The following is a 23,025-nucleotide window of genomic DNA, read 5'->3' on the forward strand; positions in this document are numbered from 1 at the left end:
TTCCCTTCAATTTGCGGTAAATGTCATTCATAGAGAGTTTCATAGTTATCGTGCTCAACTATCAAACTAAATTACGCTCCGCAAATTATCTTCTGGGTGGGCATCATCTCCTCGAATTGGAATTTCAATTAAAAAAAAATTCTAGCTATCGTCGTAATCGGGATCATATCATAGGGAAGACGCACAAACGCTCTCTTGCGAGGGAGTTAAAATAAAAAACAATTTATTAACGACATAATTACAATAGTATATTCTGCGTGTGGAAAGCAATATTTTTTTTCTCTTTATACATCGTTTTTTTTATTTTATCTCGGACCGTTCGACAATAATTCCTCGATTTAATCACAAGCCTACTATAAAATATCCGCACTCGGTTTACCTCGTCCGCCGCGTGTCCGCGTGTGTAGTATAATTCACCCCTTTCATCCTCGAAAACAATTGCGACGATTCTTTTTTCTTTTTTTACGTATAGCCGTTTTGAAAATAAGCGCGAACGTTTCCACGGCAAGCCACAAACAACGGAACGGCCGGATACCACGTTGTACAAATTTACTCGACGAAAAACTCTGTCACCCCCGTACAATCGAGTGCAATGATGCAATGATGCAATGATCGCCTTCATCGTTCTTACATCCGAAACTCCTAAGCTTATACTTCGGACTCCCTAAAGTTTTTCGTAGTGAAAATAATGTGATAGTATTTTTTTTGGTCTAATTTATAGCGCAAACAACTCTTAGATTTAGCTATTAGCAATATTCTAATCTATGTATATTTTTCCGTCTTTTTTTTTCTTTTTTTTTTAAAGAATGTCTAGCAATGTTTTGGCAAATGGTATTTGCTTTCTACATTATAAAGGATAGGTAGAGCTTAAATATTTCTCTAGATTAATTGTGTTTTTATAAATCAGATATATTTCCACAAGGCATATACGGGGCTCCCGAAACATTTTCCAGAAACTGTATTCGATTCTGACACTTCTTTGATATTAAGATCGCCTACTTAGGAATAAAATAAACATCGCAACATCATTGCACTCGTTTGTACCATGTTATCTAGTCACCGTAGACTAATGACGCGCGAAAGACTGGCCATGTCTAACAATAAGAAGTTTGTTATCGCTAACGCTTGTGAATGGGATTAATCGTGAAGAATTTCTACTTAATATATATATATATAATAACGCTATCCTAAATCTGGCTTATATAAAATTCAGCTAAATCACTGTACAAAACGAACGTGGTGAAAACGAAATGAATTAAGCCGCGCTGCTACGAAACATTAGTGCAGTTACAGTGACAGATAACACTCTCGTATCCCCCAATAAGGAATTCGTTTGATATTCGCATATCGTAACACACGCATCTGCTTCCGTTATGTTCAAGCGAAAACGCTAGTATTATATTTGCGATTTCTCGGTTAATGCACATCGGGATGTCTTGAGTGACTCAAGTGTGCGATTCAACGGTTTGCGCATCAGTGTATAAAGCGGGATTGAGACATTAAAAATATAAGAATAAGACGATACAAAGAAACAAGATAAAATTCTGAAAAAGATGTTCAAACATCATTTTTAGATATCTTTTGAATCTTTGTGTTTTTTCGAATATCTCAAGAGAAATTTACAATATATTTTTATTTATGATTTCTATATAGTTCTTTGTAATTTAGACACTATAACATATTTATTAATAAATTAAATGGAAAAGTCTGTCTTAATTCTTCTAAATTTTTGTTACGTCTCCTTTATACGATCTTCCGTTGTAAAATGATAAATATTACAAAATGTTTATCCAAGAATACTTTGCGCAAATCGTTATTTCGCATGTGAGGCGAGATTGGGAGATCGTCATCACGCGCTATGATCCCCTTTGACCCTGGATGAGCAATAAATGATAAACAGCTCGTTCGAAAAGTGACTTTAGTATCGAATATGCAATATAATTTTTTTAATATTAATTTTATTTTTAATTTTTAATAGGAAGTTGGTCATCTTTGTGTGAATTTTTGCATACTTCGATATATCTTGATAAAAACATCTTCAAAAATAATTATCAAGCACCGAAAGCGAATCAGATTTCAATCGGTGGATCTTAGCACTTATGATTTTCAGACATTACTCATCCAGGTATAAAGTGTATCGATTGAATATTCGGAAGAACGACAGCGATATTCGAAAACGCGAAGAAATGATTGTTCCACCTTGCCACACGCGATCGATATACGTACGTGTACGTGTGATTAATCGTGTATGCATGATATTACATGATCCAGAATCCTATGTATCGCGACAGAAAGGAATCGCATAATCGGACTTGAAAAAATTGACAGATACATCGAGAGAAAGAGAGAGATAAAAAGAGGAGGCGAATGTGAGAAGCGAAAGCTCCGGACGTAATCGAATCATCGAAAGTCGTCTAGAAAGCGATCCCTATTTGACAAAAGGAAAGGAAAAAAAAGAAAGAAAAAGAGAAAGAGAAATAGAAAGAAAGAGGCTCTTTGTCGAGGAAAGAGTGACTTAACGTCTAATTAGTAAGAATTAGCTAGGAGAGATCTATCGCGGTTTCTTTCATTTAAATTAACCGTAAATTAACAACTAATCAGTAGTCGCGTACAATGATATAAGAACACTAGCATAAACACGAGCAAAAACGTTAAATTGGATGATATACCGTACGTTTAACACACCCGTAATATAATTCATCATACGCGATATACGACAATAAAAAGTCGAGGATGGCAGTACAACGGTAACCAATTAAACACCGGAGCTCAAAACTGCCTTGCTTGCCTTAATAACATTTAGAGTTGCCTCGTTAATATATTTACAGTGTACATCGATAATCAATATCGTTAAGTCTACTTGGAGATTTCTCTCTCGCGTATCCTCAGAATTACATTGAATGTGTAGTAGCTCGATACGTGCGTACATACATCTCGTCACCACCCGCTATATCATAATATATTCGTTTTTTCTCTCGTCTTCGAAAAAAATCTACACCCATCTTGACTTTGAATCAGCGCACATCTAATTTAATACCTAAATTTAGCGCGTATTATTACACACTTTTCTCTCTTTGCTAAAGGATATCTATGTATATATATTTTTTTTACATATATATATACTTATACATACATGTATAGGGTTTCCAAAGCGAATGTCCTTTTAATAACAGATTCTAGTCAACAATTGGAAACGATTTTTCCTTAACGAAAATATCAAAAGAGATTCGTTTTTTTTACAAGTTTCCAATTTTATTCATCATATATCTTTGTAACCAAGCTTCAAATTTCTATTAAACTTCTTGAAATTAAATAAAAAATGCAGTTTGATTAATTCTATCTTTCAATTCTACAAAGTTTGTGAAAAGTTCTTTTTTAAATAACTTTACTCGGGAATTGTATTTCATATTTTCGTTAAGGAAAAAAATCACCCGTAAATTGGAAGCAAACTGTTCTTAAAAGGATATTCGGTAGTTTTGGAATATCCTCTATACATATATATGCACTGTGTTCCAGGGCACCCGAAACTTGTTGCGTCAAAGGCATCTCGTGGCTATTGTTGTATTATTTATTTAGACTTTCTCTTTAAATAAATAAATTGCGTCATCACTTCTTCGTTTTTTTTTCTCTTTTTACTTGGTAGCATGGACGTCAGAGCATCTGTACTCAACGGCAACAAGGAGAGACTATAAAGATATTCCGTAACTCTCTAACTTTCCCCACTTACGTTACACTCGTCGTCGATTTAACTCCTAGCATAATTAGCAGAAAATAGTTCTTACTTTTCTTTTTTTTTTTACTAGCTTTCTTTGTGAATAATTTTCTGTTCCTTTTTTTTCTTTTCGTTTAAATCACTGGCTTAACTGGTAGTATAACGTAATCTAGGCGCTCTCTGCTTTATTATTAGACTATTTGAAGACTTCGCTCTATAAACGGCGTTAAAGATATATATATGTATACGCAGGTGGAGTAGAGTCATACGAAACTAATCTCTTCGTCGAATGTACAGCACAGCGTGATTATTAAGTAGAAACACGCCGGAACGTTACGCAAGGAAAGAGGATCGAGAGTTTTTATACATGTGTACTATATTATCCACAATATAATTGCGTTTCGAGCGCGCGCACGTGCATCTCCTTTTTTTTTTTTTTAGTGTCTAGGTACTTTTGTATATGTATGTTTGTTATCTTAAAAGTGTTATCTAGTCTTTAACGTTATTACGCTATTTTATTACCAAGGTGCCCTGGCTGTGTCAGCAAAACTACGAAATGTAAATCGTAAAATTGTTCACAGTGCAATCAAAAGGAAAGATATCCGGTTCCACAGAGTGTTAAAACACATGGTTGTGTCGATTTGTGTATGTATGTGTATGTATGTGTGTCCGCGATTTTTCTACATATCGTCGCAACACACTGCGATTCCGTTTCCTCATCATTTTTCATTTCGGAAAAGTGGCTTGTCTGGCTCATCTCTTTCACGTTTAAACGTATGGGTTTATTGGGCTGTCTGTTAGGAACCTTAATAAGGCAACGAAGGAGCCCTGAAAATCTTACAAGTGTATTTTTCTTTCTCCTTTCTTACGCCTTTTTACGGTATCTTTTTTAAAGCCTAGCATCCTTTATCGTGTATTCAAAACACGGTTAAAAATGTTTATTATTGCCTTACAAGAAAAAGAGATAGAGAAAAGGAGAGAGAAAGAGAGAGAGAGAGAGAGAGAGAGAGAGAGAGAGAGAGAGAGAGAGAGAGAGAGAGACCCGGTACCCGAAGAATACTATTACAATGTTAAAATTACGTAATGATAAAACGTGTAAAACATATTAGAATCATTTTTAGATGAAAAACTTTGCGCGTGTCGTACCGCTTAATCCCCTTGGTTTCCAAAGCTCTCAAAAGTAGCGCGAAAAAATATATATAATATAAAATTTCACCGCAACTTATATCGCAACAACTCTTAAATTTTCAAGATAAATCAAAATATAATTGCTCACATATATACAACATCAATAAAAGCGTAGTATCCGCTAACAGACAAGAAGGTCCGAAAGTAGCAGAGATTTTCAACAACTTCATATATCACAGAAAGTTAATTATAAATACAACGTTCAAACAGAGAGAGAGAAAGAGAGAAAGAGAGAGAGAGAGAGGAGAGAAAAAGAGAGCTTGGTTCGAGAGCTTAGCCAGACGTTACTTTGAACGAGTATACATTTCTCCCAATAAAATTCTGTTCCGATGCACGTCGCATAGATAAATAAGAAGTGAATTGTGTAGGAAACTACGGGACCGAGGCTCCCTCTGACCGTTTTCGTTTAATACCATTACCACAGAGAGCTTATTATGCTACACTTTGCACAAAACGCCTTCTCCGCGGCACGATAAAAGTGAGGAATAATGATCCTCGACGGGTATTTCTGTGAAAATCACCGTAAGTTATACAACGAAAGACTTCGTTTACGTCGCCTTATCACGCGCCGCACTGTTATCGACGCATAAGACGTGCGATATTTGTGTGTATTGTGCATCGTTATCACAATACTCTCCCGTATTCATTCGTTCATCTCTCTGCCAGGCTGACCGAGCTGTTCATCGTCGTTCGATCGTCGATATTCGTAATAACGTCGCGCTCGTTCGTGACACAACCCGTGCTTATCACGTATATACAATAAAAATGACTCGCGAATCGCGAACCCGAGAGCGAGTCAGGTCAGCCATCCGCCGTGCGCGACGTTGTTGACGTCGACGGCGGCGGATGAGGATGATGTACCAAGGCCGGAATTTCGATCACATCAGCCGGCTGTTGATTGGCGACGGCGGAGCTGATGATCGAGCAGGAAGTGAGGGGTTGCTATTTCTTGGTCGGTGTGCCCCGTTGCGTTAGACCCTCGAAGCGCTTGAAAGTATAATTAATGAATACCCAGTCCTTGTATATTACCTCGCCGTCCTGTGGCATCGGCGCGGACGCTGTAACGAGATAAAATTGAAGGGCACGATTAAAAAAGTGTGTCATTCTCTAAAAGTATCGAATGCGACGATGATATTACGGGAGGGAAAGAAGGTACGTACGTATCTCCAGTTTCACGTCTGGAAACTCGTCGAAGTTGGACGTGTCGTCGATGGATCGCACCTCGACCGGTATGGCGGCCGGTCTTTCCCTGATGTGCTCCCAATCGACACCGCGGAAGAAGGGTGCCAATTTGAGCTCCTCGATACCTCGTTGCGCCCCTGTGGTGAAAAATCACAATAAAAAGATTAGTTTCAACATCTATCGCCATGGGAGAATTTTTAATAATTTCGAGGTGAGAAAACCCGACGATTTACCTAATCTTCTGTCGGCCTCGCAGCAAAATCTGATAATGGTGTCTTTAGCCTCTTCGCTAATGGGAACTTCCGGCGGGAATACCAGCGTTTCTCGCCAGTTCATTACTTTTCTATACGTCTCCTGTGGATTTTCGCTACAGAACGGTGGATAGCCTGAAATAATCGCGTTGTTATCGATTTCAATCGAGCTACAGGTTAATTTTTCAACGTTCATCTGCTTTTATCACAATTATCTTACAATTATCTTGTGATCATTATAATATAATTTAAATTTATATGCAGCGTAATGTGTAATATTTCCATACTAATATATGATTTAATGAAAAAGTTTTAACGTACTAATAAATATAGATAGATTAAAAGAGTCACGCCGATTATTTTTCTCGATAATTCACTAATCCAAAACGCATTAAAAACGAAAAATATTAAAGGGGTATCGTACCTATAAGCATCTCGTACATAATAACTCCCAGGGACCAACAGTCGCAAGCCGGGCCATAACCTGTTTGTAGGAATACTTCTGGCGCGATATAGTCTGGAGTGCCGACCGTACTATAAGCCAGCGCTCTCCTGTTTCTCTTCCAGCTCTCAGCTCTTCTTTTGCTGTCCATCGCGCCGCCGCTTCCACTCCCGCATGATGTCACTGCGCGAGAAACACAGGCGAGGTATTAGTTAAGTCATCATCATCGATGATCGCAAATATCTCTCTTTGACGCGAGCAAATGATGCAACTTACTGAAATCGGAAGGTTTCGCTTGACTCAGGTCCCGGTAGAAATCGGTTCTGTGCGATTTCTTCAGACCCGTGCACAGCCCAAAATCAGAGAGTTTTATGTGGCCCCGTGCGTCCAGCAACAGGTTGTCTGGCTTGATGTCTCTGTAAAATATAATTAAATTGAAGTATAATTAAATTAATATAACAATTATTTTTGTTTTTAATTCACGCGAAAGTTATACATGCTTACAGAGACTTAAGTATAATTCGAAATTTTGTAGCGCTCTTTAATATTAAATTATTAATTAAATAAATGTTGAAGAATAATAAACGTGAAATTAAAAAATTTATGACAATTATACTTGCAAAATAGTTTCGAAAGATTTAAATCGACGATTCATACGCAATTATATTTAATTGTATGAAATTATTTTCTCGATAAATAATTGCAGCATAATTTTGACGGACGTACCTATGAATAAAACCTAATTTGTGTATGGAATCGATCGCTAACGCCGTTTCGGAAATATAAAATTGTGTGCACTCCTCGGAAAGCGTATCCTTCTTCATGAGCAGCGTCATCATATCACCTATAATTCATCTCGGTTTAAATATCCGTGAACGCTCAAGGATAATATCTATGCTTTCACCGTCCAGGTACAATGATGATGATGACTTACCGCCGGGCAAAAACTCCATTATCAGATAGAGATTTATAGGATCCTGGAAACTGTAGTACATTTTTACGACCCACTGATGATCCGCTTCCACGAGAACATCCCTCTCCGCTCTGACATGCGCGACTTGCTCCTTCTCCAGCATATCCGCCTTCCGGAGAATCTTCATCGCGTACACGTGTCCGGTGTCCTTCTTTTGCACGAGTCTCACCTGTTCATTTCAACAAAAGAGGGCGTTTCAAAGTGAAAATGCCGACAAGGTTCCTGTCGCGAACGATTAAAAGCATTCTCTAGTCTAATTTCAGATCTTTGTGCGAAAGGGATTCCACTTGCTTCGCGAAGCGAAGAGAAGTACTACTTTTCTTGAGAAATAATGAGATAATTTCGCTCTCTCGTGGACGTGATCACCGCTTGTGAGAGCCTTTCGTATTTCCGTTATTATTGTAATTGTTGTAACTACAAGCGAAGAGCTCAATCTTCATCTCTAATGCGCTCAAATTGCCATGTAAACTGCGAGTAATTTATGTGTATCGCACATATGATAAATATATATTATTTAAAATGCCATTTAAATCAAGAAGCATCAATAAATATCGCAAAACTGTTATAACATGCAAGAGACGTACATATAAAATTAGAATTTATACTTGGAAAATAATCTCTCGAATTAAAATCAAACTCTTTCTTCTCCTTATTTTTTTTAATTACTTAAAACTGTGCACTGTGATGATGATAAAAACAAATCTCTTAGATTACGTTCTCATTTTATCGCGCAAGAAATTCGCTTTGAAATTGCTCATATATCTCAAACCGCACCAAATTTAGCAATTAAACTAACACCAAACTTTCGCTCGCTCGTTAGCATCATAGCGTTATGCAACATCGATCCTTCCTTACCTCGCCAAAGGCACCCCTGCCGATGACTTTGAGAGGCTCAAAATCCTCGACACCGAGTCTGGATCGCTTGAGCCGGAGGAACTCGGTCTCCTTCTGGGCATGCTGGAGCCTCTTTTCCTGCTTCTGCTGCTCCGAGAGGCCCTCATCCTTGAGGGACTCCTCGAGCTTCGCCAGCCTCTGCTTCCGTTCGATGTGCTGCGCTATCAGATTGCTATAATAGTTCTCCAATGTTACCTGCAAAACGTGTACGCAACGCTCCAATTAATTATATTATTACTGCATCGAACCCGCATGATATCGTCATCATTCTCCTCCTCCTCCTCGTCACGAGAACGCGATCGATAACGTTTTATCTCGTGTACAATAAAAATCACTTCCACGCGCGACTGTCTCACAGCTGGCGAGATTATTACGCCTTCCGAGATCAAGTTTGCATTCACCGTTACGAGACACTTCGGTGCCAATGTTACTTTTTTGTCAGAATTGCCCCGCCGCGAAGGATAAAACTTCTTACAAAAATTCTCAAATTTTTCAGAGTGTCTCTCACTCTTGAGCTTTTTCCAAATTAAAATAATAATTGAATTTTACTTTAATTAAATTTCTAGCTTCCTTTATTCCTAATGTAAATATCTGATATTATAATTCAAATTGAAATTCATGTTTCAAAAAGAGCGAACGAAAACTAAATAAAATGATGAAATGGCAGATATACAAAAAATATAAATATTTTATGATATTTCTTATTATTACTTTGAAAATAATATTTATAATAATGTTTGCAATATACGGAATCTTTTATGATTGTTAATTATTAAATGACTCATTATTTGATTTCCGTATCAATGGAGCGGCAAACTCGAAGTTTTTTTGCAATTTCCTCGAGTGTTTTTAATTTTCTAACTTTTTCCGGTTCTCCGGAAACTTGTGCAATTCTCATCTTTGTATCGTTTAAAAATCCGCGCAGATACACTGATACACGATAAGAAATTATTTTCTGCAATGATGAGTGTGCTTACTATCAACGAAGTTATCATGTGTCTTCGGCAACAATTAACAAATGTTGAGCAATCGTTGTTGAGTAATAACGGGAAGAGTTGGCCAATTTTTGGTAATTTTTCTCAGAAAAACGTAGGTAGTCATTAACTGCGAAGTATTTCAGATTAAAGTGGAAAATGTCGCAATTCAGTAGACATAGGTATGATTCATCACAAACATTAACTCTCAATCAATATATACGTTTCGATTTTTTTCTAATTAATTTTAAAAAAGCGTTTATTAACTATTACAATATATATTTTTCTGTAGAAACATTATGCATCTAGAAATTAGTTAAAACATTATTAAGCAGAATGTCTTTAAATGCATATTTTACAAAGTATAAAATAGCATCATGAATATTGTATATCATTATCTTTTTTATTGTATATATTATTCATAATTTTATTTATAATAATATACTAAATAGTGAATCGTGAATTTTCATCATATTATTAACTATAATCCTGAGTGAATGATGGGTTAAATTTAGCGAATATATAGAGCATTGCAATATTTATCTTGTTGAAATAGCGACCATTAATTAGTAACACAATTCGTCGGTATTGCTTTTACATACGATTGAATTGTCCCGATGTTGACCTACATTTCTCTTGCTTATATAAACGCGCGCGCGTACCTGGATACTCTCAAGGTTCTTCGCAGAGTAGTGATGATTGAAAGCTCGAATATTAAATTATCAGTTATACACACTGCAATAATCCTTTTAACTACTACCTTTTAACGCGACACATGACCTCAAATTAGATATCTACATTAAGATATGAAAGCTTTATTAAATAGCAAGAAAATAGTAGACAATATACCAATTTATTAAAGCGTCTCTCTATATTAAATTATATATACTTGTTTGTGTGCCAAAACTTGAAAATCAGAGTAAGATAGGTCAATCGATTTACGTCGATTTCTCCTTTTTAAAAGATACAGATATGTTCACAGTATTATTTACTGTAAAAATGAAGTATTCTTTAGACACAAAATAAAAGTGAAGAAAGAATACTTTCGGATAATAATAATGACTAATGACAGATAATAAAGTTACATTTTTCGTTTAATCTCCAAAAAATAACTGACTCATAATTATCAAGAGTTATTAAATATCAAATATCTTATTTTTCCAAATTATCTCTACAGAAAAATATTTTCAAAATTAATTAAAGAACACTCTGTATATATATATATATATATATATATATATATATATATATATATATATTGAATCATCTGTCACGAAATGGATTGATGATATATAGAGCAGAACGATCGCTATCTTAATGAAATAATTAAATTGGAACCAAATTCCAACTCACCTTGGCCTTGGTCGCCTTGTCCAACGTGTGGCCACTAAATCGAATCGTGCTCTCGGTGGCCGCCATCTCCAGCACCCCTGAAACAGGCAAGGAAAGAAGATTGCTACTAGTTATCAATTTCAAGAATTAACGTCTCCTGACGCGAATCTTAACGCAATCTCTTACGTACTTTGCCAATAAAAAATATCGCTCGATGGCGATAAGAGTGAACATCTTCATTGATAAATAATCTGACAACTCGTTATGACATATCGAGCCAGATAATGTCAGTTATTTTCGTACAATTATGTAATGGTACTGTCAAAATAATTGTATTCAAACTATTTCATATCTTCTCTTTTTATATTTATATAAAGAAGATAGAAAGAAATATAACTTTAATTCATGAAATTAGACATTTATTTTACGAATTTATGATTCATGTTTTAAATTTTTTATATGCCTTCCAATGATATAAACATGACTTATTTTAATTGTATGATACATTAAAAATTTTATATTTAAAGTTTTCCGAGAAAAAGCGAATTTATTATCTCATTTTGAACTTGTAAATATTAGACGTAAATTATTATAAAAAATTTTAATTATTCTTGGATATAGATTTATTGTAGCTCTTATAATTGATTAATTTTCTTATATAAATTCTGGATCCGAATATCCAGAAAAACTCAACAAAATTAAAAATTGCAATCGTTACCATTATACGAAAATTGACGATGGACGCAGCTAAGACAATCCATATTCATCTTCGATGTTCACACTTGAAAAAGTAAGCTTTAGACGAGAGATTTATTTTATACCACATAGTAACTACGTACGAATATTACTGCTTTTTTAGAAAAAAGAAAAATCGGTGAAGCGTTATATACCCGCAAAAGATGACGGAACATTATGAATAACGTGTCTAATGAGCAAATTGTCCTGAGGCGATCATAGGCTTTGACGTTAGGCGCGTTTGTATTTGAAGGCCAATATGTGGAAAAATGTAAAAACATCATATAATCTATTATTTGGAGGGGTTTTAACAAATCCCACTCCTCTGCGAATGCTAATTTTCGCTATGACAAGATAAACTCGTGACAGCGTTCGGTATGACAGAATCAGCTGATGTATTCGGAATACTGTCAAGTAACTGTCGGACAGCTTTTTATGAAAGACTATATATTAATACTTTTTTAATTTTGAAGTTATGTGAAGAATCAATACGAATCTAGAACGAATTAAAGTATTGATTCACATGTGACCATTCTTAACTGTACAAAAAAAAATCAACTTGCATTTCATATAAATACCTCGTTGATATTTATCTTAAAACATTTATCTTAAATTACAAAGTTACATTACACAAAGTATGTGACATCTAAATAATTATATATTTTTATCATAATTAATTATCATTTAATATTTATACCATAATTAACGTATAAAAATATTTTCATAACTAATTATAATTTGACGAAAATAAACAAGATATTCTTGTATTTTCAATTTCCCTTTCATTGAAAAATCTGCTATTGAGAGCGTTTCGAATGAATACATCCCTTTTCATTGGCATAAAGATAGAAAGTCAATAGAATATGTTTCCTTGTGTTTCAATTTGTTATATCGCGTACATTGTTTCTACACTAGCCTGTTTTCCTTTGACACTTGAGTGCAGTTGAAAATTAAATGGCTCATCACGGGTGCTCAAAATGATCTAATTACGACTTTTGTTAGTGGTTGACAGAGCAAGTCCTTCGCGTGGTCCAAAGAAATTTGCCATCTTTTGCGCATTTTATAGCGCTATATAATACACGAATCTAGTTATGACCACATTAAATTTTCAAGTTAATGATACAAACCACGAAGAGCTTTACAACAGATGTTAATTCGTAATTGTGTTGCGGGGCTATTATCTTAACTCGTTTTGCAGTTCGTGGTTTTAGATAATTAAAATTTGTTATATTTAGAACAGTCGTTTTTAGAATGAAAAAGATGATTAAAAAAGATGTAATATTATACTAATAATGTAGCTATTACATATGTGATATTTTTTTATAATCTTTTAATGTAATTATTAATTATTAGAAATCTTAATAAAATTTATACTTATAAAAAATTTGCAATAGAACTGCACTCATGAAATCTTTGAAGCTATATAAGGATAAGGTATCCTCGCTGGATATATTTGAAGCAACAACGGAAACATCATTACTTTATCAGGCGGATTGATGGAGCGACAAATCTCTCGTCCGGTTTAAAAGAATGACATATCTCGTAATTACATGCCAAGTGTGCTTACCATAACGCAAACGATGGTTCTTCGCGAGGGACACTTATTTCGAGGACATCGCGTGGTGTCATCGAATGAATCATTATTACGCAATCACACGCACTATCGTACATATATGTACGTTGCAGATACAAGTACAATGAGTTATACAAGGAGATTTCGTTTTATTAGTCGAATTTCATGTTTTTGCTTCCATAAATATGCTTTGACGCATTTACAGAAATTTATTTCGTATTATTTAAAAGTCTTTTTCTATTCATATTATTTAAAAGTCTTTTTCTATTCATACAAGGAAAAGTTTATAATATGATATACATATATAATGTATATAATTACATTATTTAATTTAACGAGAGAAACTCTGTGTGTGCTTTGCGCATAAACTTAGTTGTTTTAATGACTATAACATACAGAGACTTTGTCAGTTTAATGACAAAGTACTAATTTGCGTTAATTTGCCACATATCCATTTGTTTCGATATTCTCAGTTCAATAGGATCAGCAGTACTTAGCAAACAGTATTGATTCTACAACGTTATCCTGAAATAATTGCCAATTAATGTATACATAATTCTATGTACGAGAAGATTATATAGTCGATATTGCGGAAGCAACTAAAACGCGATGTAATATCTCGAGATAATGATTATATTAATGATCGATCGATCATTAATATTTGTATTATGCGCGTAATGTATATCAACGAGAAAATGTTTTGAAATTATCCGTAATATTTTCAATAAGCATTTTAAAATTTAAACAGATCTTTGAAATATCGAGATACAACCAACGTACGGAGAAATTAATAGAAATTGCCACATTCCGGCATTAATATGCAATTTCGTCCGCAATGCAGCAGAGAAAGATTCGATGGTCTACCTCTGACAAAGTGGTGGAGAGATACGAAAATTTCCCCCTTGCGATTTATTTTATGAGCGTTGATTAGACGCGCTCGTGTCAGGAATATATCCTGCTATCATATAACTACACTAGACGTTAATTATCTCGGACATCGTATTAATCATCGTTTCGTGATATGTGGCTAACGTGCTCGGGGAAACAATGCGTTCGCTAACTAAAAGCAGACGCTTGTTTGCCTTCTCCATTAATTCGACGCGTCCCATTTCTGGCCTTCTATACCAAAAATCTATCTAAAACGACCAACCGTAGTCTTAAAAGATATGTGTATAATATATACACTATATACTCATTGTCAGATAGAACGTTTCTCTGCAGGTAGACTGATTAATATCGTATACGTGGACGTATGACATTTGTCCTTCTACTATCCACAGCGAATATTGATTGCTCCGGTTCCGAACCGCAGACACTTTAACGTATCGACAAATGCGAAAGTATGAGTCTATTCATATGAAAATGATTAATTCAAAAGACACATCCGTGTGACAGTCAAACTCAAATTGAAAATGCTTAATTCATTTATGTTTTAATTTTTATTAAACGTTGTTATATATCTTCTCTCGATATCTTTTTTTTTTTGAGATTAGATATATATTAAATATGAGATGTAAAAATATATGCAACAAAAATCAAGTTTAGTAATATTATATACATATCTAAATTTGTATGTAATTTAGATTATGATCTTATCCTTCATTTGTCCATCGTCTATTGTTATTGATTCTAAGACTAGTCAATAATAATTTTTTTTTTTTTAATACATATGCTGCAAATGGTGTGTTCGATTGAGTTAAGATTATCCTAACACTCTTTCATTTTTGCTCGTAAATGAGTTCCTGTGAAAGATTTGTGAATCTGCTGTCAACAGGTTCCTAATTTTGTAAACGTTTCAAGGAATAAGGCTCCTTGCGTCTGTCGCACGTGGGCGTAACTCGTTTTAAGTGATGGGATAAATATGTATTTATTAATTGGCGCCACGCGAGTAACATCGAGTTTTAGAACGTGTAAACAAACTCGGTGAAGCACACATGTGTATCGTATGTGGATCGTGTACACATCGTGTTCATATACCAACGTATATATATCGAGAATTAATCATGATTGCGCGATCATCTTGCCTACTATATAAATTATTGCGGAATTATTTATTCTATTAAAATCTCGATTAAAACTCTACAAATATGTTGACGGATTATTATTAAAAATCAAATGTCGGATGATCTACATAAAAATATTTAACAGCGAAGCAGGAATAAATGTTATCAAATGGCGATAAAAGCAAGTTATAAAGGCACGCGTGCACGACATTATAAACTATAGTATACGCTTACTCATTTCTAATCCGTCATGAGTCAGTGAGCGTGAATGACGTACAAGTTTTTATAAACAGTATCAAGGGTACACCGAATGCCTCCTCACAGATTTCAATTTTATACGACGAATTCGATTAATTTCATTTTTTCGCGACGAAAGTACGCTGAAAAGCCTGATTATAAAATTACTTAAAAGATAAATTAAGAGCCTGCAGAAATTTTATTAAAATGAAAAAGTTGTCTTTCATTTTTCTGTCAAAAAGGACTGAATTTAAGATATTAAAAAATATTATTTGTATAATAAAGATTCGCACAGTCTATATTTTTCTCTTTATTATTATTATAGAAGCAATAATGATATAAAATAATTTATTTCAAAAATATAATATAACTTCTGATACATATAATATAATCTGATATATTCAAATCTATATTTTATAGATAAGATTTTCTTCTCTCTCTTCGCAAAGACTCTTTGTATGCTGAATGCTAAATATAATACAGATACATGCAGAATGTGCGAATTTTTTAGCAGGATGTGACGGAGAGCTCCGTTATCGAAACGGAATAAACCGAGGCGTCACGTCACAGTAATTTCAAGGAAGCAGCAGGTCGCGTTTCGAGAGAAAGAAACATGTGTGTATGTACATGTATGTTTCCAAAGTAGAACGTAGGAACCGTAAAGCAAGTCTCCAGTCCTTAAACGGCAGCGAAGCGTGGGTGAATCACAGGGACAACAACATTTGACTGAACGCAACAATGCCGCACATTTACGCCGCAACGTTCAGCCTTGATGCTTATTAAATAATGGCAACAGACACAGTCCGCACGTCGCCGACGTATTTACGCATGCAGGGGGGATTATTTTTTATCGAACTCACATGCAAATAATCGCCGTGTCGCGAAATGTCGACGTCAGCGCGCGCGATTAAAGCTGTCCGCACAGCTGTGCACTCAGAAAATAACACTCCGTCCGATATAGTGGCGGGTTTTCCTTTACAAAAGGTTACGAGGTGGCTGTTGTTTCGAAACACGTGTTTAAACCGCGCTCGTCGATTAAACAATATTTTGTAGCGTCGACAAATCGCGCGAGGGTTTATGAGATTTCATTTCGCGACGGTAAAATGACTTTATCCCCTTCTCTCCGTTTAGGTCTTCAATTTCCTCGATTCCGCGCAATTTCGCAGATTCGTGTGGCATAACACCTCTGACACCGGTGTGTTTCGTAATGCACCGGTGAAATTTCGCTGTTTCCATCTCGCAATTTTCGGGCTGAAACTCCCCACCGTGACATTTGCCGATTCGTTTGGCACGCAACAATCTATTACGACCCACCCTGATTATATTACGGATTACAAAGCCACGGGTTCCAGAAGTCGCACATCCACTTGCTCCGTTTATTGCGTACATCATTAGAGACATCATTAGGAAGTCGCGATAAGAATCAGACAAGTTCCAGGGAGAGAAAAAGGGGAGTGTGTACGAGGAAAAATGTCAAAGTTTATCATCTTTGTAAATTGAATCGTCAAATAAAATTGAATGCACATGCGGATAAACGCTCTTACTCGGAATAAATATAAAAGAGTTTCGGAACACTGGTCTTAAGTGTCATTCTTTAAACTTTGAAAGCTAAAAAGATTCAAGTCGAACAAAAGTGCTCCGAAAATGTTTAAAATCACTTCGTATTGAATTCAACGTACAATAGTTCCTTTATGGAATCCAACATATGAAGTACCTAATCTATTATTCGTAAGAATAATATTCTTTACTTTATACAAACGATCGTGAAAAAGATGTAAAATCTATCTGTGTCTCTCAAGTGTATCTCTTTTGTACTCTCTTAATAATTCCATATCAATTTACCAAATGTCATACATCCTACTCAATTTCATTTACAATCGGACAATTTTCGTCTTCGAATTTGCTTAAGGGTAAGTTTCGATCTAGATTTCATCCGCAATCGGCGATTCATCGTGCAACGTGACGATTCTCACGCGATCGTGATTTCACACGGTTCTTTTTCGCGACAGAAAGAGAGAAGGGAGGGATGAGAGGGAGGAAGATACGGAAAATCGATTTTACGGTGCAAAAAGATGAGCCGATCCCACATCATTCGCGAAGCGCGTGCAGTATATCGCGTGTACGCGTTATACACACGATCAACCTACTTGCTCGGAGCGAGGATAACCGTAAATAACGGTCACTGCATTTCTTGCCGGATCGGTCGGACAAATCTCGAGACTTGGTGCGAGAGGAGCAGGATCACGGAGATCCTTCGCTCGTCTCTCGCCTATATTTTCAGCAAACAGCGACATTCAAGAAAATCGGAAGATAAGAGGCACACATAAACAGAGAACAAATAAGTTACGATAAAAAATAACTGAGCTTGGTATATTCTTATATTAAGAAAAATAAGATATATTTAAAAAATATCAACATTCAATATTAAGAAGGAAATAAACGATTAAAAGAATATCTTCTAAACGAGGTAGAAAAAAAGAAATTGAAAAAAGAAATAATTATACCGCATAAATGGATATATTTTTGAAAAGAGAGGAAACGAAAACTCGTACTAAAGAGCGGGGAATAATGACGGTTCTATGACAATAGAACTTCAATACCGCACAAAAGTCAATACACATAAACGAATAAGTGGTAGCATTCTTGGATTATTAATTGGCCATTTAAGATTTCGTTATATCGTTTGTGTTTTAACAATTTTCTATAAACGCACTCAAGCGGAATATTTTCGTGTCGCTGATGTAACGCGGTTTGTTCGGACATGTTGTAATACGATTATCGAGCAAATAACACCAAGGCCGATAGAAATCGCCATCGTATACATACATATACACACACAAAAGTACTAGCTTTCTCTCTATTGGTTAATACCGGAGCAGGGCTTCTCTGCGCGACATCCGTTACATAAGACACGATCGAGCTAGTGTTAAGTTCCGCAGTAACTACTCTGCAAAGGAAAGCAGTAGAGAGTACAAAAGAAATCTAATTAATTACTGTACGTTAATAAAATAAAAAAAACTTTTTAATTTATCTATATTATCTGCCATTAATTAGACGTAGAACATCTGTATGCCGAATAAATACAAGAAAAAAAATATATAATTAAAATAATATATAATTACAATATGATATAATTTGTCTTTTCCTTTGCTATAAAATTCCTGCAATCAGAACGCGTTTGTGCAGCTCCATTGGAAAGCTGTCAAATGTTATTTCATGCTATTCCATTGAAGTTGCAGCAATTGCTATCATATGAATAAAATTACAATTGTAATGTCTGTTAGATTATTTTAGATAATGAAAATAATTCGCATATTTTCTTCTTTCAACCAAAGATTGCTTTCGTCCAATCAATGTCGTTTTTCGAATAACAGTCTCGTCGATCAATAGATGTAAAAATAGATCACACGGGTTCATCAAGAGTGACCCGTTGGCCCGATGAATATACCCCCCAGGAACTCTATCAAATTATATCGAGAATAAGTATGTCGCAATCAATCCGAAGAAGTCATAGAGCTGCGAGCGTAAAAATAGCAAACATTTCCGTGTTCTATAGAACGCTATAGATACAGCATTAATTTTTATGTTTCTAGCATAAAATCGAAGTTAATTTCTTTATATTCAGATTTATATAATATATATTAATACAATGTATTTAATTAATCCAAACATTTTATGAAAAATAATTTTGTTCATAAAACAACTGACATTTTAGTCTACATTAAATTTATGAAAAATAATTTCGTTATATATGACTTCCATTTATATAATAATATAAATCATTGTTAAATTAATTTTATTATTTTATTATTTCATTTTTCTTTCTGAATTTTATTTTATATATACCTATATATTTTTTTAAAATTAATTTACTAATAATTTATTCTTTCTAAAATAAAATAGAATTATTTTGTTAGAATTGTAATTAAAATAATATATTCAAGATAGTAATTTGTAGATTCGATGCGGTCGACAGCATATTATCATATCGCCGATATTTTAATGACGTGTAACGTTACGTTTCTCTCGTTATCAGTATTATCTGGAATTAGTGCCGCGGATTGTATCTCATCAGATCTGCTTCGAGAAACGCCGAATTCTTCGGTAACAGAGAAACTTTGGTTATTACGCGAGTAAATTGAGTGCAGGGGGCTCGCGAGCGTCTCACGCTAGCGGGAAGTACTTCGGGCTGAGTTGAAGTTTAATTTGCCGAGTGTACGAACGCGAATCTTTAGCGAGAGCCGAGCACGCGGAAGAGTGCGACGCGATGTAACGGCTCGAGGAACAATGGATAATACGGGGAGAAGAAAAAGAGGAAACGGAAAAAAGGGAAAGAGCATGGGATAGACGAGGAGCATTGATGCGTGTCGCGCGCTTTTTTCTAATTTCTTTTTTTTTTTTTTCTATGACTCTATCTTAGTCCTGCCGTCCTCTCTATAAGACCTTTCGTCGCGAAACGCCGACACGATAAAAACTACCGTGGGAACCATACGATTACGATGGAAAATGATTCGCGAGGTAATCGGAGATCTCGATTAACGAAATTAACGCTCCTTCCGTGCAATCATCAAAATAATTGGGAAACTTCATTTTCGATAAATTTTTACATGAACGCTTATTAAAAGAAAAAATCAATTTTTCTTTCATAAAACAAATCGATTTTTTTATAAATTGCAAGATATATCTAAAATTTGTCGAAATTATAAAGCATATATTACATTCGTTCAAAAATAAATTGATCACATAGAAATCTCGATCAATATAAGAAGTAAGAAAATTACCTAAGATAAATAGATATTCATCTCATGTAACATTAAGAGATTATATTATTTATTCAACCTATATTTTTATAATTACACGATAAACACTTTTCATTAAATATAAATTATCATGAAACAAGAAAAAAAAAAAGATAATTATCGAAGTGTATTTATGGGATTCTTATTAAGTTACGCGTTGTTCACACACAATGCTTTCTGTCTACCATTACCACGGTCATTTGTCTATCATATTGTAAATGGCACTACTAGCAGGCATTGAGAAAAATAATGCGGTCCGAGTTCCACCGAGAACTGCAGATACTCGAGAAGCAGCAAGAATATTTCACGGCCATTCACGAAGATAGAATACACTCGATAACGCGACAATGTCTTAATCACTATCAATAGTCGTAATCGGATCTCGTCGAGACGGGAATTTGCGCTATGTACTTTGAAGAAGCCTGTGCGAGATTTAGACATGCACACACACCAGATGATGATTGCGAAACCTTGTTAAAAAAATATTTAATTCTACTGCTAAATGAAATTATTTTTTTATTTTTACGACAAATCTGCTTTAGATATCAATTAGGGTTCATAAATTTCTGCACGTTATTAATTTTACATAAAAATCATACTCAATATTAATGATAAAAAGAAGATCTAATGATAACGTTAATTTGAAAAATATATGTGGCACTACTCTTTTATGGATAAACGTACATACTATTTAGAGCCGATCACCGAAATATACCACAGGTTACAGTCTTGTCGGACTTTGGTTTATTTTATTTGCGGCCAACGGGAGAAGCCGGGTTAATTAGTTCGTAGGCACGTGAGTCTATGTTTATCGCGGCTCTCAACGAGCATTTAGACTGCGTGGTACTATTGTAAGCTGCGCTAAAATATTCAACAATTTCCTTCCAGCAATCTGACTTTATATACTGAACGCTGTGTGTATCGTTAAATATCGCTTCTTCGCGATGAATAAATAATTACCTTAATTTAATATTGGAGATTTTTCACATGCTCAATCGAACCGTATTATATAAAGAAAAAGAAAAAAAAATTATTTTTAAAAACAAAACGCCTTTTCCAAAGCGGCAGATTTTTATCCGGATGAAAATTATACGAGTAAAACAAAATTGATTTACATTATTTAAATAATTATGTAAATATACATTATATTATTTAAATAATTATATAAATATAAAATTATTAAATAATTATGTAATATTTATATCATGAGAGGATAAATGTGGACTTGGGCATACGACATTTCATACGTTATTGATAAAAAGAAGAAACAGGATGCTGCTGGCACGATTATTGCCAGAAAAGCCAGATACCATTTTCACGTTGTAACGCGTACATGCGAATTCCGTGTCTATTTCCGTGGAGCATTTAACGTTCTATTCCAGAAACGGATAATAGACGACGACACCAATATCTGCGATTGAGGTGAGAGAAGAACAAAAATGCAGAGAGAAAGAGAGAGATAGTGGTACAAAAGGGAAGAATAAAGAGACTAGATCGCGTCAGATCTCGCGAACATCGATAAATATCATCCATGCTTTCGCTTTGAGCAGGCAAAAAAAGCTCTCACGTGTGAAATATGAGAGACTGTGTGTATATGTAGCAAAAAAAATCTCTCCCTTCCGCTACGTTGTGCACAAATAGTGTCGATCAAACTGCAATGAAATGAAAACTGACCGTGAAGAAATGCATTAAATGCATTCTTCCACAGATCGCTTACACGCAAGTAGAAATAAACAAAATAAGTAAATGGATTAAATAAGTAATTTGATTTGAAAGCGGAAAATGCGAAGCTAATCTTGTTAAACATCGATATACCATCGCGGCAATGGAAAAATAGATTCGCAGGGTAAGCGGGTCGGATAATATTATTAGAATTGAGCTGATTGTGCTAACCGAATCAAGGAAGTGCAGCGAAATAGAGAAATCTAATTTGTGATTAAACAGAAAAGTCAACAATTGCATAACCCGTAAAGAAATTGCTCGATTGCAAATGTATCGCACACATATAAGCGCTTTTAAAATAATATCAATATCATATTATCAATATATTATAATAATATATTATTTCAAAATAATGTGTCGCTTATATTATATAAAATTTAGACTTATTCATTTCCAGGATAATTAATGTCATCAGATTTAATTTCATCAACTTTCCATGTTTTCCTGCAAATTATTTAATAGAAGCAAACATTATGCACGATTTAATATATTTCGAGATATACATGCATAAACACTTTATTAATTATGTTAATTAGTTATTTAATAGCTCGCAAACATTGCGTTCGCCACGTGAGCGCGAACGCACACACATATGTATGTAACTGCAAACGTGTCTATATACTTGATGAACGTGGCCACGTGCGAGGCAACCGGTAATTGGATCTAGTCTAGTATCGACCGGTGGAGCATGCAAAAATAGACCCTGGCCGACAACGACGATGCGTGGCTAATCGTGAATACATCCGATGACGATGCGGAAGAAACCGAGGACAGTGTCGTGATCGTTTCGCAATTAATTGATCAGATACTAATTTTTTTATCTTTGTTATTTAATTAAACAAGATAAAAGCTTAAATTAAATTAACATATACATGCAAAAAGCATGATGTAAAAGAGCATGCTTTTTCAACCAGATTTATTAAAAATTTGCTAGAATTATTATGGAAGATTATGTAGCTAAAGCGCTTGTACTTAAGCGCGAAAGAGAATAAAAAATGTACACGTTTT

General features: G+C 34.7%; 1 protein-coding gene across 9 annotated transcripts in view; it reads right to left on the reverse strand.

Annotated features, from left to right (window-relative positions):
* Window positions 1-206: 206 nt before the first annotated feature.
* Window positions 207-23,025, reverse strand: part of Trc (Serine/threonine-protein kinase tricornered) — a 131,616-nt gene continuing 108,797 nt past the window's right edge. For all 9 annotated transcript variants that reach the window (XM_083046773.1, XM_083046769.1, XM_083046774.1 and 6 more), the window contains 9 exons: window positions 10,970-11,046; window positions 8,604-8,837; window positions 7,710-7,917; window positions 7,502-7,619; window positions 7,052-7,191; window positions 6,758-6,958; window positions 6,316-6,468; window positions 6,061-6,219; window positions 207-5,958 (listed from right to left, as the gene is read on the reverse strand). In XM_083046773.1, coding sequence (XP_082902899.1) covers window positions 5,843-5,958; window positions 6,061-6,219; window positions 6,316-6,468; window positions 6,758-6,958; window positions 7,052-7,191; window positions 7,502-7,619; window positions 7,710-7,917; window positions 8,604-8,837; window positions 10,970-11,046 — 1,406 coding nt within the window. In that variant the 3' untranslated portion in view covers window positions 207-5,842. The remainder of the gene's footprint in view (window positions 5,959-6,060; window positions 6,220-6,315; window positions 6,469-6,757; window positions 6,959-7,051; window positions 7,192-7,501; window positions 7,620-7,709; window positions 7,918-8,603; window positions 8,838-10,969; window positions 11,047-23,025) is intronic.

Source organism: Prenolepis imparis, unplaced genomic scaffold (assembly GCF_030444845.1).
Source record: "Prenolepis imparis isolate NDT839.2.m4 unplaced genomic scaffold, iyPreImpa1.0 SCAF_9, whole genome shotgun sequence".
NCBI lineage: Eukaryota > Metazoa > Arthropoda > Insecta > Hymenoptera > Formicidae > Prenolepis > Prenolepis imparis.